Source organism: Psittacula echo (genome assembly GCF_963264785.1).
Source record: "Psittacula echo genome assembly, chromosome: 16".
Classification (NCBI taxonomy): Eukaryota; Metazoa; Chordata; class Aves; order Psittaciformes; family Psittacidae; genus Psittacula; species Psittacula echo.
Window position 1 is genome coordinate 2,675,266 of NC_137752.1, and position 16,130 is coordinate 2,691,395.

General features: G+C 41.2%; 1 protein-coding gene across 4 annotated transcripts in view; it reads right to left on the bottom strand.

Annotated features, from left to right (window-relative positions):
- Window positions 1–16,130, bottom strand: part of STRBP (spermatid perinuclear RNA binding protein) — a 52,529-nt gene that overhangs the window by 27,982 nt on the left and 8,417 nt on the right. For all 4 annotated transcript variants that reach the window (XM_080630534.1, XM_080630533.1, XM_080630532.1 and 1 more), the window contains exon 2: window positions 775–950. In XM_080630534.1, coding sequence (XP_080486660.1) covers window positions 775–777 — 3 coding nt within the window. In that variant the 5' untranslated portion in view covers window positions 778–950. The remainder of the gene's footprint in view (window positions 1–774; window positions 951–16,130) is intronic.

The following is a 16,130-nucleotide window of genomic DNA, read 5'->3' on the forward strand; positions in this document are numbered from 1 at the left end:
AAAAGTTTTGTCTTAGATAAACGCAGCCTATCAGCAGTCCTCAGCTACACAAATGTTAGAGAACTGCATTTAAAATTGCATTTCTTCTCATTTCCATTCTCTCAGTAATAATCTTAGAGGACATAAAGATACATAAATATGCTTAAACTGCTCTCCACAGGTATTATTCAGGAACTGGGTGGGTTTATTGACTTTTGTGAACACATCTTCAGAATCTTACCATCCCAATACTTCATACTTGCACAGCTTTATGAATTCAACATCTCAGGCATTCCCAATGCACAACCAATCCCAGGCAGATAAGAAATGACTCTTCACTTAAATAATATACACCAAGTGTATTCAACTACACACATTTCAGCTACACTATTCACAAAGTCTGCATAGAACCAAATTCAATCACACAAATATGAGTAATCAACACTTGCTTTTGTGAGGAAGAGGTGAATATCAGGATTTGGTTATGCAATCTGCAAGTTCAAGGTCACTCATGCTGTTCACTGCAGCTTGCTAATGCCAGTTTTATTAGAAAACCTTATGAGCACCCCTTCATTCATATTTAATAATTCATGTAATGCAGGCTCACAAGACAACTCTCTGGTTTTAAGAGGCCGAGAGTGTATCAAACCTCATTTGCTTTGCTCAAAGCATGCACTTCCATTCCCAGTTTAGTGCAAGGTCAGAAAATCCCCTTACTCTGGTTTCATCATGCCCCATGCAAGACTCTCAGCAGAGAATATTCTTAATATTCTGTGAAAGATGACAGATACCTACCATGGTTTGTTAGTGTTTCAGCTCTCTCTCCCTCCCTTTCTCCTTTTCCCTCCTCCTTGGTGTCTTGGCTAAGCACTGTTTTGCCTGACAGAACCTCTTCATAAGCCTCTCAGTCCCTTGACAGCTCAAGAGTTCATACAGCCAAGATGCTCTGGGAGTCACTGTCTGCAATTCACCTGTAAAAAGAGAGAAACAACTTGAAACCAGAAGAAATGGCATGTTAATTCCAGTAAGTGTGCATTGCAGCATTTGGAGTCAAACGCTCATTAAAGCAAGCAGCTTCAAGATGGGGAGGCAGCCACTGATCCATTTATTCCTGAACAAGCAGATGTCACTGTGGAAAGCAACTTTTTGTGATGTGCCCACACGTATGTAACGGTTTTCCCATGCCAGTTAGAGCTTATCTCAGTGTGGTTTGTCAGCCACCTGGCAATCCAAGCTTCTGATATGAGGAAGACAGGATATCCAACATCTCAAATATGCTCCATGTGAAACCAGCTCAAGAAGTCTCTATTTTTATGTTGCATGCACATAAAAATCAAACACACTGTATTTCATTATCTAAAAGAAATTATCTGTTCAAGTCTCCAGTGCAGCCCTTGATCCTGAACGTGTCAGATGCTGATATTAGAAAAACTAAGACTTCGGGTGGCAAGAGCTGTAAGTGGTTATTTAGAGAGACAAGCGCATTATAGCAAACTGAAGATATGACTTGTGAGAATGCTCAGCTGAAATCATCCACACCGCCTTTCCTGCCCTTGCAGTGCTTTTCACAGCACACAGGAGCAGCCCTCTTGTACTAAACTAGGAAACAAACACCAGCACTGGCAGCATAAGGAACTGCAAATAAATGCTCTGTAAGACAAGAGAAGAGCAGGATAACAGCAGGTAATGTGACAGAGAGGAAAGCATAAGCTCATTGCATAGCAAGACAATCTAGTCCTTGCAGAAAATTCCTGTTTTCTTTTCAGTGCACATATTGTTGCATCAGCTTTTTAGCAACGTTTTGAAGCAATTGGAAACCCAGTCAGTAAATTGCTGCAGACTGACACACTCAAATGTTTTCCTTTTCTCCTGTATGTCGATTCTTCTCTAGCAATATGTTGCTTATTGTCTGTCAGAGAATCCTGACATTGTTAGAGATTAAAAGCATGTTTGGTAACAGCAGAGGGATAGGCAAGCTGACTTGAAAGCTGAGTAGATGCTTAAACCTCAGGGGTGTGACAGGGAATAATTAAAACGGTGCATCCCATAGAGATTTGAACATGCCGAGGGAAAGGGAACAACAAATCCTGCTCCACTATTTTCCTAGTTAAGAAATGAATTGGGTTTACAAGACCAAAAGCTTTGGCAGCAAGTGCCTAATAGTTGTTTGTATCTCACACCACATTTAGGATGTAGAATTGAGTAAAACATAAAGCAGCCAGACAAGAACATTGTGCAGGACCCTGTCTGCTCCAGCAGCTGAAGACTGCCAAGGAAGAAGTCCCAAGGGAGTTAAATGCAGTCATACTAAAAATACTTGGGAAAAGCAAGCTAATGAAAACCCTGAAGGACCTCACTTCTGATCACAAAGGCTATACCCTACCAAAGCATATTAACACTCTACCAAATTGCTTCCCAAAAGACATCAAGAAGGGGACGGTCTCTCACAGGACCAGATTCTTCTCTTAAGAGATCTTGAAAGGCAAGCAGAGGCAGCTGGGAGGAAAAATAAGCAAAGATTACTGCTTTGGCACTATTTATTCTATGAGCTAGTCATAATCTCTTCCACATTCAATAGCCTTTCACCATTTCCAGAAGCAACCAGACTCTTTATGAGGTCTTTTTGGTTTGCTTTTCTATAATAATAATAATAATATGCTTTTGAGTCAGCAGATGGCAAGCTAGAGAGACTTTTATGAGACATGTTTCTAGATCATCTATTTCAAATTAGTTCTCTCTTCAAACTAAATTTCAGCTCTCTTCACATACTCTTCTTCCCCAAGACTCCTACATTTCACATTTCAGTTTGCTATCTTCTCTGGTAACTGTAACTTGGCAATTCCAGGCAGAGAGAAGGGCACTGAAATGTGTTGCTGACTTCAGCATATGCCCAGTACAATGTCTCTAGACTCTGAGCAACACTCCAGCCTGGCCTCCATCCGAAGACTACTGCAAGCTGTTGCTTATCAGCACGTACAGTGTATTGAAAGCAGATGGACAAAGATCACTGGCTGAGCACTTTCTGGTGCTGCAGTCAGTTGCTGAGCAGACTGTCTCAGGGCACGTCTGCAAACTACCCCACAGGCTCTGGAAACAGACGCACCTCAGGGTGCAGTTCTCATTGCTGAGTGCTCTTTGAAAGCCTGAAACAGACTGAAAACACATGTTTCATAGCTATGACAGGGCTTAATCTACTGGACAGATGAAGCAAAACCGCCAACACCTTTCAACGCTCTGCCTTAAGTGGGTAGTAACCATCTTGTTTTCAAGACGGGCTCAACTTTCAGTGGCAAGGAAGAGTTACTGAAGGCATTCATGAGTTTGATTCTACCTGGCCTGTTTCTCACCAGCGAATGGCGAGACAGTACATACCCAGCTGAATTATGAAGGGATCTTTATTATAAAGCTCAGACAGCTAGAAAGAAAAAATCCTGAAAGTTGAGTTGAAGCTTATATATGATGCCTTTCAAGTCATTAACATCCTAAGAATATCTCACACAAATGTGCACAGGAGTGAAACCCAAATATAGTTCAGACTTTGAGCGAAATTTTTCAACAAAAGCACTAAACAGGAGGGAGTTTACTGCAAAAGTGTAGACACAATATACAGAACAAAGTACACTTGACAGCATGCAGCATTAAATTAGGGAAAACTAAAATCAAATCTGCTCAACCATATGGACTAAGGCAGCAGAACATAGCTCAGCACCAAACACATCAGAAAGCATTATGTGAAGTGAGCAGCAATTCCATAAATCCAACAGTATCATTTTACTACCAAGCTATAGCAGGGTATTTGTCCCTCCATCCTCAGGGAGGTAACAGCTGATGCCTGGACTAAAAGGCACAGTATTACAACACATGGTTGCCTCACCCCGGGGCTGCCACCCACACTCGCAAGAAAGGAAAAGCTCCTAGTGCTACCACAACCTTGGTGACCTTGAGAAAGTCACTTTGCCCCTGCATGCTGTGGCCCTAAAGTGTAAAACAAGAGTAAATACTTGCTGCCCAAGCCAGGTCACAGAAGAGCTGAGTAGAGCCTGCAATGGGGTTTAAAGTCACTGGGATTTGACACATTCAGAATGTTACTAAAACAACATGACAGTCTAACAGCGTTTCCATTAAACATCCCATCCTTCACGTAAGTTTATGCTTTGGCACAAGACAAACAATGAAAAGAATTTCAGATGAGGCCTTTATAGCAGGATATATTCCTGCATCTGGCGAGTGTGTTCCCAAGAGACAGACATTTAAACAGCCAGAAGCAATGAATATGCTTCAGTACCTTCAAGCGCTTGTGAAAAGTGAAAAAGCAGGAGAAACAGGTACTTGCACTCCATGGGGACTAGAATGTAACATCAGAACTAGGGAGCTATAAGCTTCTAGAAAGGAGAGACAAACTTTGGCACCCTCATATCCCCTCACAGCACAATGCTATGTTGCATGGAATGACAAGGAAGAAACCAGGGTCACTGGACTCCAGTCCTCCAAACCCTCGCTTCAGTGAGCTGCTCTTTAGGCACCTGGCCAGGCCACGTAGAACACCATGAAAATGGGTTTTAAATGCTACATCAAGAAGGCACATGCCAATGATATTCAGGCTGAAGCATTAAAAACACTCTCCACCCTCCTAATCTACCCTGATACCAGTATCTGCCCATGAGAACTACAGTTTACAGTGTACACCACCCTAAGATCACTCAAAGTGTATCTTAACAGAGCAACAAGGACAACTAAGGTTGCTAATAACAAACCTGTATTTAACACAGCCAGAGGTGTATCAGACACAGTAACAGAACTGGAATTTGCATCCCTTTTTCTTACCTTTACCGAGGCAGACTAAGAAGTTTGCAACTTTAAACTGGAAGCTTATTTTAACTTCTGCTTTGCATTCAGGTAATTTCTCGTCACACCGTCCAAAGTGCTGCTGAAAATATGTTGTGTTTTTTCTGCAGGATAATTTTATTGCTGGCCTTCTGCCAAGAGTCTTTCTGGCAGCATCTCCCACAGTTGGAAACTGTGTATCTGGGTCAGAAAAGACAAGCCGCTTTTCAGAACAGCTCAATACATTTGGCAGAGATGCTGATATTGTAATTGAACTCTTTCAGCAACTCTTTTTATGATGTACCCAGACACCAAACAAAACAAGATCTGCAGTGTTGATTAATGTCAAAATAACTGACAGAGAAATATCAAAATAGTTTTCCCTCATGTTAAAAGTATCAACAAACTGAGAGGAGCAGATAAGAAATCCAATTCATGAGGATTCAGTGAGAAGCACAGGGCAGAGAAATCCGCAGAGTATGACTGACCCTCCACTTGTGCAGGTATTATTTAAAATCCAGACTCCCTGTACACTGCACAGAGCTGGTTTCTTCATTCTTCTCCACCATAAGAAGAGAAATCCTTGGCACTCATCACCACCGTGTAAGTATTCTGTAAAGAAGTGCAATTGTAACACTGGGATGCATATTTAATGAGACTCAGCCTGCTTCCAACAATACGCTCAGCATTCAGTTTCACCGGGAGACTGTACATTCATAGGAGTTTTATTATTTTCCAGGTAATGCAATTCCTGGCAAAATTGCATCTGGGTTCGCATTGAGAAGCCTGGAATTTTCCAGCCAAATTAATAATTACAAAGCAACACTACAGTTAAAAGCTGGGAAGGTACTTCCTCTGGCAAATCCCTGCACTTCATACAACAGATACTTGCATGTAGCTTTACTCCTGCCTGTTCAGCTCTCACAATGTTTCCAGAAAGGCTCCTGTGCTCAGGAATCTCTTAGGAGCAGCCTCTGTCAAGCAGCCCCAACATGCAGCTTGAACAAGAACCAAAGACAGGGCAGGCACATACTTGATAAACAGATCTGGAATAATGGACAGAGAAATCAAAGTCATCTTTTGGTCCACAGCCCTGTCAGTGCTCACAGCACAAGGGAATCAGCTGCCCAGTTGTCAGCATGGAAGAAGCTACAGAAACAGCTCCTGGAGAGATTTCAGCTGTACCAAGGACACGCATGGAGAGAGAACCTGGGGACTCTGGGTTCAAAGATGCCAGGAAGTACTTGTAAAGAACACATGGATTCTCCTCCAGATTGTAGAGCAAGGAATGAAAAAGCAACCAAAATAAATCACACTGGAGAAGTAGTTAAAGAAGTTGAAGAAATAAAGCCAAACAATCAGTTAATCTAGATTAACGCATGAAGGTAACAGGAAATAGGGATGTGCACAGCATAGCTCATATTTTTAGCTCCTGGAAAGAGGGTGAAGAAAAGATGGTCTAAGGGGAAATCATCACTAGCCTAACAGGAAGGTTAAAAATGGAACACGGAGGCACAGCGTGAGCATATATACAATCACTTGAAGAAGAAAATGCTGTATCTTATATAGAACCACATCCAATCTCAGAAAGAAATATGCATTAGTAGAAATAACCACAGATAGCAAATTATAACGTGTAACAAAAAGATAGTTTTGGAAGGAATATAAATCCTTCTCCTTTATGATTCAAGCTACTCTTCAGTAGTGAGGACAGGAAGATACGTGCTCAAACTCACCAAGTGCTCTTCGGAGCAGCACACCAGTTACAGTCCTCAAGGTATTTCTTATATCTATCTCCCTCCAGACTTTTATGTAGCCTCATGTCCCCCAACAACTGTACAATGCCCAGACGACCAGTCCCAGCTAGTGCTGAGAGTCTCTAATGAAACCTTGGAATGGGTCAGGATGCAAGACTGAGCAGAGACAGAACAAGTGTAAAGAAAAAAAAAAAGGTTTAAAAAGTGGCTGGTTTTAAATTATAAATTGACACATGAACATTAATAGTTTCCTGCTCAACCAGTCAGAAACAGCCAAAACTGAATTGCCTGTAAAAGCGAGCACTACAGAAACTAAGTTGTTAAAGGGAGCACTTGGCAGGTGTCTTAAAAAAAAATAATCACAGATTAGATAATACATAAATAATTAATAGCAAAGTATTCATCTGGGACAAGGCGGAAACCACCAGTGGATTCTCTGTGAAATGTTAAACTGACTTCTGTCATCCTAACATAGGCATTCCTGCTCTTCTGGCTAAACTGGACAGTGCAAACCTGCTGCTACTTCACAGCACACACCCATTTGTGAAGCAGCTGTAATCTGACATCCACACTCAAGATCATCTGAAGTTCCTAACAGACTACATTCATCTACAGTTGAAGAACTAATTAAATTAATAAAAAGCATAACATTACACTGAAATGACACCATCTGCAATGTCATTCGTTCAGAGACAGACCTGGTTTAAGCAAAATTCTGGATCTGTGACTCACATCACGTTCTCCAAAAGAACCACACAAAGCAGTTCAGTGCCATGCTGGGCTTCTCACCACACAAGCCCTGTCCTGCACTCACATCCCAACAGTACAGCTTTATAAACCTTCAAGCTGCTAGATACTTTCCATGTCATTTGTGTCCACTTCCTTATCTGCAAGGCTTTCTTTGCTCCAGAACCATAGTGGGAAACAGCCACAATGTTTAAGGGATTAAGAACAGGGATACATTCCTTCCACAGCACCCGTCTGCTTAACTGAAATAGCTGCAGTGCCCCAGTTTCTTCCCTGCTATGATTCATATCCCGTAGACTGTAGGTTGACCTGAGCTGCAGCCTACCAGCTACCTACCTTTGACACACACAACCAGGATGTGGAAAAGGCCAGCAAGATGTCACTCTTCCATCAAGAAGAATCCATCTTCTACAGAACTGTGAGAGGCCAAAGGCACACACATGGAAAAGGCTAAAAATCATGGCATTCCCTCACTATGGTGGTAATAAATGAGAGAGAGACTGGAGAACAAACTGACCTAAAGTAAAACTGGTATTGGCAGTTTGCACTTTTCATTAATTCCATGAGGCAACAGCAAAACTAGTTGTCCCCTGTTCTGCATCCCAAGCTAAATCGTATCTTGGTAATTAGTAAGATGAAAGAGGAAAGCAATGTGGATCCTAAACTTGCGTTGTAAATAAAACAAAATTAGTAATTTTTTCTTATAAGTAACACAGTATGAATAATTGAGATTCATGTTTTTCTATTGTTTACATCAAGTTTCCATTTCAAAGTATTAAGAAGCTTTTAAGAACAAATGCTGTCCTTCTGACTAAAGCTTCAGCAAGCCTTAATGCTGAAATTTAAGCAACATTTTCTCCCCTCGAGTTTCTTCCCATGTCAATATGTAAAGAAGCTGGCATTTTCAATATTGCAAATCCACACCGGCTACTGTGCACATCTGCCTTCCACTGCCAGTTTAAACATTCATAACTCTGCACTTAAATGCATTTTCTCCTCTGCCACTCTTGCTGCTTCAGTGCCTTTTTGGTTTTTTTTTAATTAAAGGGAGATAATTTCAAAGGATTTGGAAGAGAAGAGCACTACGCTCTGCAAGCACTGTGCAAAGAGCTCGTGTGCTCTCAGCCAGTACACCTCCTCCATCACCAGACTTACACCATGTTTTAGTTCCACTTTGACTACTGAACAAATCCACTTTAATTTTTACTGCTTAATTGGCTTTTTTTGTCAAAGAACATCTTGTCAAAGGTCCTGGGTTACTTTAAGCTTCTTTAAGGTTTTTTCCTCTCATCCGTCCAACCCTCTTATTTTCTGTTTGTTTCTCTCATTCTCCTGTGTCCCAGATTATTATTTCCAGGGAAGCCTGAAGCCCAATGTGACAACATGTAATGCCACAGAAGCCTCTGAAACTAAATCTGTAATTATGGTCTTGGGCTGTTTCAGAAACCAAACCTTCCTCCCTTAAAACACCCTTCCTTCGCAATGCTGCAGATCTGACCTGTACAGTCTCAGCAGCCCAGAGGAGCAGCATCTTGGCTGCTGCACCACTCGGGTCCTCATTCTCACCTGCAGGGCCTCACCACGGCCCTCAGCTACAGTGAAACCAAACCTGCAGCTTAATGAATGAACTGACTTGGAACTGACTTTGTAAGTCATTCATACAAAAGAGAGGGGAAAGGAGGATTTTTAGTAGAATTGTTTTTAAAAAGCACATGTTCCATAAACCCAGTATTGAACGGCAATGAATCGGTGTTAGTAATGGAAACATTTCGAGTGGGAAGAATGACAGAAATCCTATCTGCCAGGCAGGAGCTACCAAGTTTGATTTCAAATATAGTTCAAGAACCCGTACAACAGAAAGCAAAGGGAATATCTCTCCAGGGAACAGTACCCTGGCTGCCATCAATTTTCAGCCTCAGAACACAATTATTTACTTGACATGCACGATAACCCTACCAAAAGATTTGAATTAGTTTATCTAGGCATGAAAGCTAGCAACAATATCCTTAGGAAAGTAAGACACACCACCACACCAGTGTCTTAGTCTGGCATCAGTGATTTAAGTCCGCTATTCATGTCTTGAACAAGATTTTGTAGTAGGAAGCCCTGGCTTGGCCAAGAGGAAGAATAAGAGCCACAAACACATTGAGAGATCTACAAAACCTAATACTTTAAAAATCCCATTTTCCTGGAATACCAGAAGACTCTTGAAATATTTTGAATTGGCTTAATCCAGCATCTTCTTGCCTCAGCAGATCTATGCTGCAAACATGTGCTGTCAGATCTGCCAACTTCAGATGCAGAACTCATCTATTATTCTTCTCCCCAGTTAGCACAGCGGAGCTGTATACAAGTATAAAATAAAGCTAACTCTAGCAGGGGCCATCATGGTGGTGTTTGAAGGTGGCAGTGCTGTTCGAAGACCACAAGCTCAGCTGCAAAGTTAATTCCTCAGTGTAGGTTATATCTGTGTCTCATCCTTAGGAACTTCCTGAGACAAGTAATGAACTCCACAACCTTTTTTGTTTGCTTATTTTTAATATGATATTGAAATAGAAAAAGATTAGCAAAATTATGTTGAGGTGCCTGTAGCACTGTATTCTCCAATGTCTTTAGAGAACACAACTGTTTAAGTAATTGATCTTGAACTTGAGAAGTTACATTCAATTGGGTTTTTTATCTTTTGAATTCCAAATAAAACCTGGTGGAAACAAGAAGCCAACAGCACAAATCCGCCAATCTCACCTGGGGGTCATTTTTAAGAACAGACATGACTCTTTTCTTCACATTTCATACAGGGCTCTGAATTAAGTTTCATTTCTCTTCACAGATAACAATGTCATCTCTAGTGTGCCACTTCACTCAAAGCAGTGTGAAAGATGCTTCTTCATCTCTTAATAGAAGGCTCTTCAGTTTTTGCCACTCAACACCGTTTTCTTTAGATCAGGTAATGAACATTGTACCTTGTTCTCCCTGTCAGCATTAAGCAACACATCTCTGAACAGCAAAATACAAGGCTGTAATGAACATCAGTGTCTTGGAGGCCACATGCTTGCCACAAGCACACAGCAAACTGCTCAACTCCAGTGTAAAAGAGGGTGCATACCCGGTGTAGTCTGAGGGAAACAAACAGACTGTGCAATCAATAGCAGCATTCAAAGTGCTCTGAGCTTTGCAGGGAGATTGATTTACAACAACAAAATTCCTTCTCCCCAAAGCTCCCTTCATACACTACAGTTGCTAAAAGTAACACTTGAAATTACTATCAGGGGAAAGACTAGAGAAAAACAATCTAAGTTAGTTTATTTTGGGCCATTAACTGCATTTTGTGTCTAGCCACTTCAGTTCCCCTGATAACAGGAAACCTGCTGTTCCTAAAAGCATCATGGAAAAATAAAATAAATCCCATCAAAAGAAGGTGCATTTGGAAAACTAAAACCTGTCAGGATAGGAGAGTGCACAGTGCAAGAGGCAGAGGGCAGGATCAAAACCTGAATTAAAGCCAACTGCTATATGAACGGATGGTGTTCTCCTAAACTGGGCAATAGGACGTAAAACCTTTCATCCCTCAGTGAGAACTTATGAGGAAACTAGATTAGAGTCTTGACATTTTTATTGCCTACTTAGGCCACGTATGTAAATATGGGTCCATGTCACATCATTATTATAGGCTGCCACAGCAAAGAGAATGAGAACATTGACCTCTGGTCTTGTAGCACAAAAAACCTGCGTGTTTTTCAAAGCGTATACTTTTAGTGGTAAAAGACTGTCAGATTATAATGCTGTCAATCAGGTTTATTCCACAATTCAAACAAAATTCAACTCTAAACCATGAAACTTCTGTGTTAATGAGAAAAAATATCTTAAAATAAGTACCAAGATGTGTTGCTTTGTGCACTGAAAGCACTTGCTTCTGCTGTTTTACAAGTTCTTCTATTCTCTCTGCATGGCTCCTCTGCTGTGAGACAAAAGTCTCTGTTTCGGGCTTGTCAGTGATATTTGCCAGCTCCTACGCTTGCTGCACCACAGTGTTCAGAGGCCAGTCAGAACTAACTTGACAAGTTAGTTCATCATTAATTAACTGCAGAAATACATTAAAGAAAACACCACCAAGGTGAAAGAACATTCTTCCAAAGGCTTTTTGCTTGGTTTGAGAGGAACAAAAAGGAAGTAATTAAACCTGGCTAACACTTCTCACTTAGCATCTTGCTCTAAAGCATTTAGAACTCACACTTTGAAGGACTAGGGAAAGAACTTCAGAGCCACCAGTGCAGAACCCTCAACACAAAAAAAACTGTCCCTAAAATTCAGTGGGCAAATCCTACCAGAGAGTTTCATGCTTTACCAAGACAAAATCCAGAAGTTAAATTTAGAATGATGATTTCTGCAGGCACTCAGATGTTTCTGTTCTAAATTTTCTAGAAATTGCAAATTAGAACTTGGCAGACTCTAAACTGACCCAGCATGTGTCTTCTGCAATCCAAATCATATTCTGCCCTATTACTCTGCAAAACTGTTAGGAAAAAATATCATGCCTTTCAACACATGGTTTCAGACAAGTGACAGAGACATTCCATTTATCTCTGGGCTAAGAACAAAACTTAAGTAGTGTTTTTTTCCCCTTGGAATACCGCCATGAAAATTAAAAGCTAATAGAGGAATCGGTTATCTCCACTGGAGAATAAGTATAGTTTGCTTAATACCACCACTTACATAACTGTATTAATTCAAAGTGGTTGTGGTAATTTTTTTCCATTTACCATGGGGAGAATATATTTCTAGACTCTCTGATCCCACTCTTCAATCCTGCAACCAGCTACTCACCAATACATGCAGGTGTCACCAGGCTGTTCTGTGGAAGCAACTGGCAGTCCCTCCAAGTTCACTAGCGTTGTCTCTGCAGCTACTCAAGAGATCACAGGTTTTTGCAATACCACGAACAACAACTTGAATGAACCAGCTCAGAGGTTACAGAGCAGAGAAATCTGGGAAACTACTTCACTGTATACCAATAAGCAGACAGTACTACCCAGGGTTCCATTGCTGACCTGCGGGAGATAGCAATCTTCAGGCTGGACTAAACAGCAGAGACTAAATACATTACTCAGTCTCTTCCATTTTGATTGCAGTATCAAGCTTCAAAGTGCTTTTATTAGCAAAAAGATATAAGACCATAGCTACATGCAGAAGAATTCCACAACACTTCATAAACATTAATTCTCCAATTGCTGTAATAGCAGTAAACGTTATGCTGTCTGCATTTAGAAGAGACCCTGTTGCCCAATAACTTAAGAGACTTGCCCAGTGCCATAGTCAAGGAGTGGTAGGACTTGGAAAAGTAGTTCATTTTTCATTTACTGTACACACTAAGCGTGAAGCATGCCCTCTTCCCTCCTTTCTAGCTTTCCACCCTTAGGATTATTTAATTTGAACAGGCACTGCACTGCTGCCTGCTTCTGCTATTCAGTCTCTCCCTCACAGGACAACAGTACTCCTCCACAGGTCAGCCTGGCAAACTGTCATAGCAAATGCTTAACAACAATTACCTGTAGATTCATGAGATTCAAATTAGCAATTCAGTATCTGAATATGGTGTGATGAGACTCAGGAATCTAATTCAGAATGTGTCCTATTTTCAGGCATCAAATTTTTCTGAGCACTCAACTCTTTTGTCAGTCAAACTGACATGGACTCAGGATCCTTATGTGTCTTTTTCCAAAGAGGACAATGGAGTCCCTCTTTTGCTAGGCAGCAGGACACACACAGAGTCTGTTCTCTCAAAGAATTGAAGCCAGGAAAATAAGAGCATTTCAGGACACCAGCAAAGGACCTGAACCATTCTGCAAGATAAGGGGAAGCTTTGCAGCCCCACTCTATAAAGCAGCCTACTCCTTACCATCAAGCAGCTCACTCTGGACACTAAATTGTAGCATATTTTTTGGGTTTGAATTAGAAACCAAAGGTAGTTGTCTTTGCCACTTGGTGTTTCTTTGCCACTTGCTCTACACAGCACAGGAGCAAGCTATGGAGGATAGGGGTTTTCATTCTTCTCTCTCTTGAACAAAAGTCAACCCATAAACCCCAGTCTTCACACTAGATGCTAGGCAGCTATCTAAACCACCCTAAAACAATCCAAGAGGATGGACAGCATCTCTTACAAATCAGAAAATGAACTGGTAACTCCTGGATGAGCAGGAGTACATATGTGTCATCACTTCCCCTGCCTGTACCCCAGTCACGCACCTCAAACAGTATCTCTTCAATCTGCCTCACACTAAGCTTCAGCCATCTAATTGCAGTTTATCATTTCTGTGAGTTCATTCAGGATGGCTACTTTGATCTGACATCAAGGAGACTACAGACTCTGTACTTCAATAGGATGATCCCTCCAACAAGCCCAACTCTGCCAAAAGGCCACTTTTTACCTCTTTTGATGCTACTTTTTCCTACTTCTAACCCAATCTTCTCTTAGCAAACACATACTGCTTCCCTTGGGCTTCATGCATCCTGGGTATTTGGATGTCCAGGCAAGCAGTTTTGTCTCCTGTACAGCAAACAGGAGATATTCCAGGCCTTGTTAGAATAGAGTACTTTCAGCTGAAGGGACCTACAATGATCATCTAGTCCAACTGCAACACAAGAGGAGCACAGATAATGGAAATGGAGCAAGGCAAAGGCAAGTGAGGGGAAGTACAGCAAATCCTTGCACTCTCAGCCAGAAGTCAATCTTTTGTATATTGAGCATGAGACTTGCTACTGTACTGTGTGATGAGGGTAAAGAGAACTCATTGAGACAAGGTGCACCTGCTAAAACTGGCAAGAAAACCAGCTGACTACTGCAAATCAGTAGTGCCCAGTGCACACAGAAAGCAAGTCTCTGTTCTTCTGGCACAAGAGAACTCCAATACTGCAAGGAGCACATAAAGATTAGACATTTACTAGCAAAAGAAGCTAGCCAAGGGATTTATATTCAAGATTACAGATCACACTATGAAAGAAAACAAACATGCCACTGAGTCTCATACCCAGACAAGCTCTCCTTGAGCAGTTCTTCCTCTGAAGGAGAATTGCAAGGAGATAGCCTGAGCCAACACTTTCTACAGCAACTGCAGAAGCACCAGTACAATGATATTCAAACCCTGCAGTAACTGCAGAAGCATCAGTAAATAGATACTCCAAATGCTGAAGGAACATTTGACAGTTTCAGCTGGAGTCCCTCTACCTCACTGGGCAATTAATTGATCCCAGTCAGCTTAGCTCAGCTCTGTATTTGCCTGTTTTCTGCAAACTCTTCTGAATCCTCTTTAGCCATAATATTCTTTCAGCACACTTTTCCCCTCCAAAATGTCATGGAACTTGACACAGCCATCAGAAGTTTTGTAGACATGGTGCTGGAAGGATGACCTCTCCTGTAAAGGAGAGGCCAACTGCATCTTTGTATGGTGCTGCTGCAAGTTCTCACTGAGGGTGGAATGCTGTTATGACAGTGACACTGTGCTCATGTTGCATTACTAAAAGCACACTTGGAAGCATCTCAACAGGAGCCAAACCAGAAGCATGCTACCACCCAACTACACAGAAAAAGCAGATCCATCTGTAATGCGATTATTTTAATACTAACACAGAATCCATTAAGGATTGTGTTCCATTAAAGAACACAAAACATTGCACCTATGCACTGGTAAGTTCTTCAACTAAGAATGGGAACTTACTGAAGAATGTTTGGAGCAGCCACATCCCATTTCCCTTTTCAGAATCTGCTTTTATAAGTCACGGTGCCTCAACAGTTGCAGCTTTATCTGTAGTCCCATATAAGCGCTCTTTCCAAGAGCTTTTCCTTAGCTCTGCAGTCATACTTCGTTTCACACTGAAACTTGGCATGAAGCTCAGGCTCCTGACCCATAGCAAGAAGTTAAACAACACTGCTCGTTTGTTTTTAAAAGGGTCAGGAAGTCTCCAGTTTCGGGTTCTTCAGTGTTCGGTCTAGAGGGAAGCAAATATACACAGTACCAACTCAGGAACATTCAGTATTCAACCCCAGTGTGCAAAGAACAGGGGTTAATCAGAGATCTGTCAAATATGTACTTTGTAAACTGCTCTTATTATGGTTTATTACATGAGGTCACATCCACAAAAAAAGATTGCTGGTCAAGAGTTCACTACTTATATAATGCTGACTCCCAGCTACCTGCTTTAGACAATATCCTTTATCTCATGAGCTAACAAAGAGGAAAAAGACTGAAAGATAAAGCAGACTGCCTGGAAATAATCAACCTGCAAAAGACAATCTTATTCCCACACGGAATGTTAGTAGAAAAGACACAAAGACACAAATATTGTGATTTTATTTTTATGCCTTTTATCACAACTGATTCCAACAGTACCATCACTACTGAGACAGTGACAGCTGTTTTTTCTAAACCGTGGAATAGTATGAAATCTGAAGTGGAAAAGTATCGTGTAAGTTGGTAAAGCATAAGCATGCAAAGGAGACTTCTACATCAAATTCATTCCTTAGCAGGCCAGCTTTGAAGGAATAAAGAGTGCAGTTCCAGCCAACCATCTTCTAATACAAAGTAACATTAAAAATATAGATATGTATTTATTTCACAACTAGAGTGCCAAGTCTCACATCATTTGCTAAGACCGAAAATTCAGTCAAATTCTCTAAATTGCCAAAAATACCCCAGTTACAGGAGGTTCTTGTTCACCTCATAGGTGGGAGTCATGATTCTTTTCTCTTACACAAATTTAGACAACTGTGTTCTCTCTTCAGCCTCCTGGCCATCTGTAGAGATGAGGAGGTGTGTACAGATGTGGGCT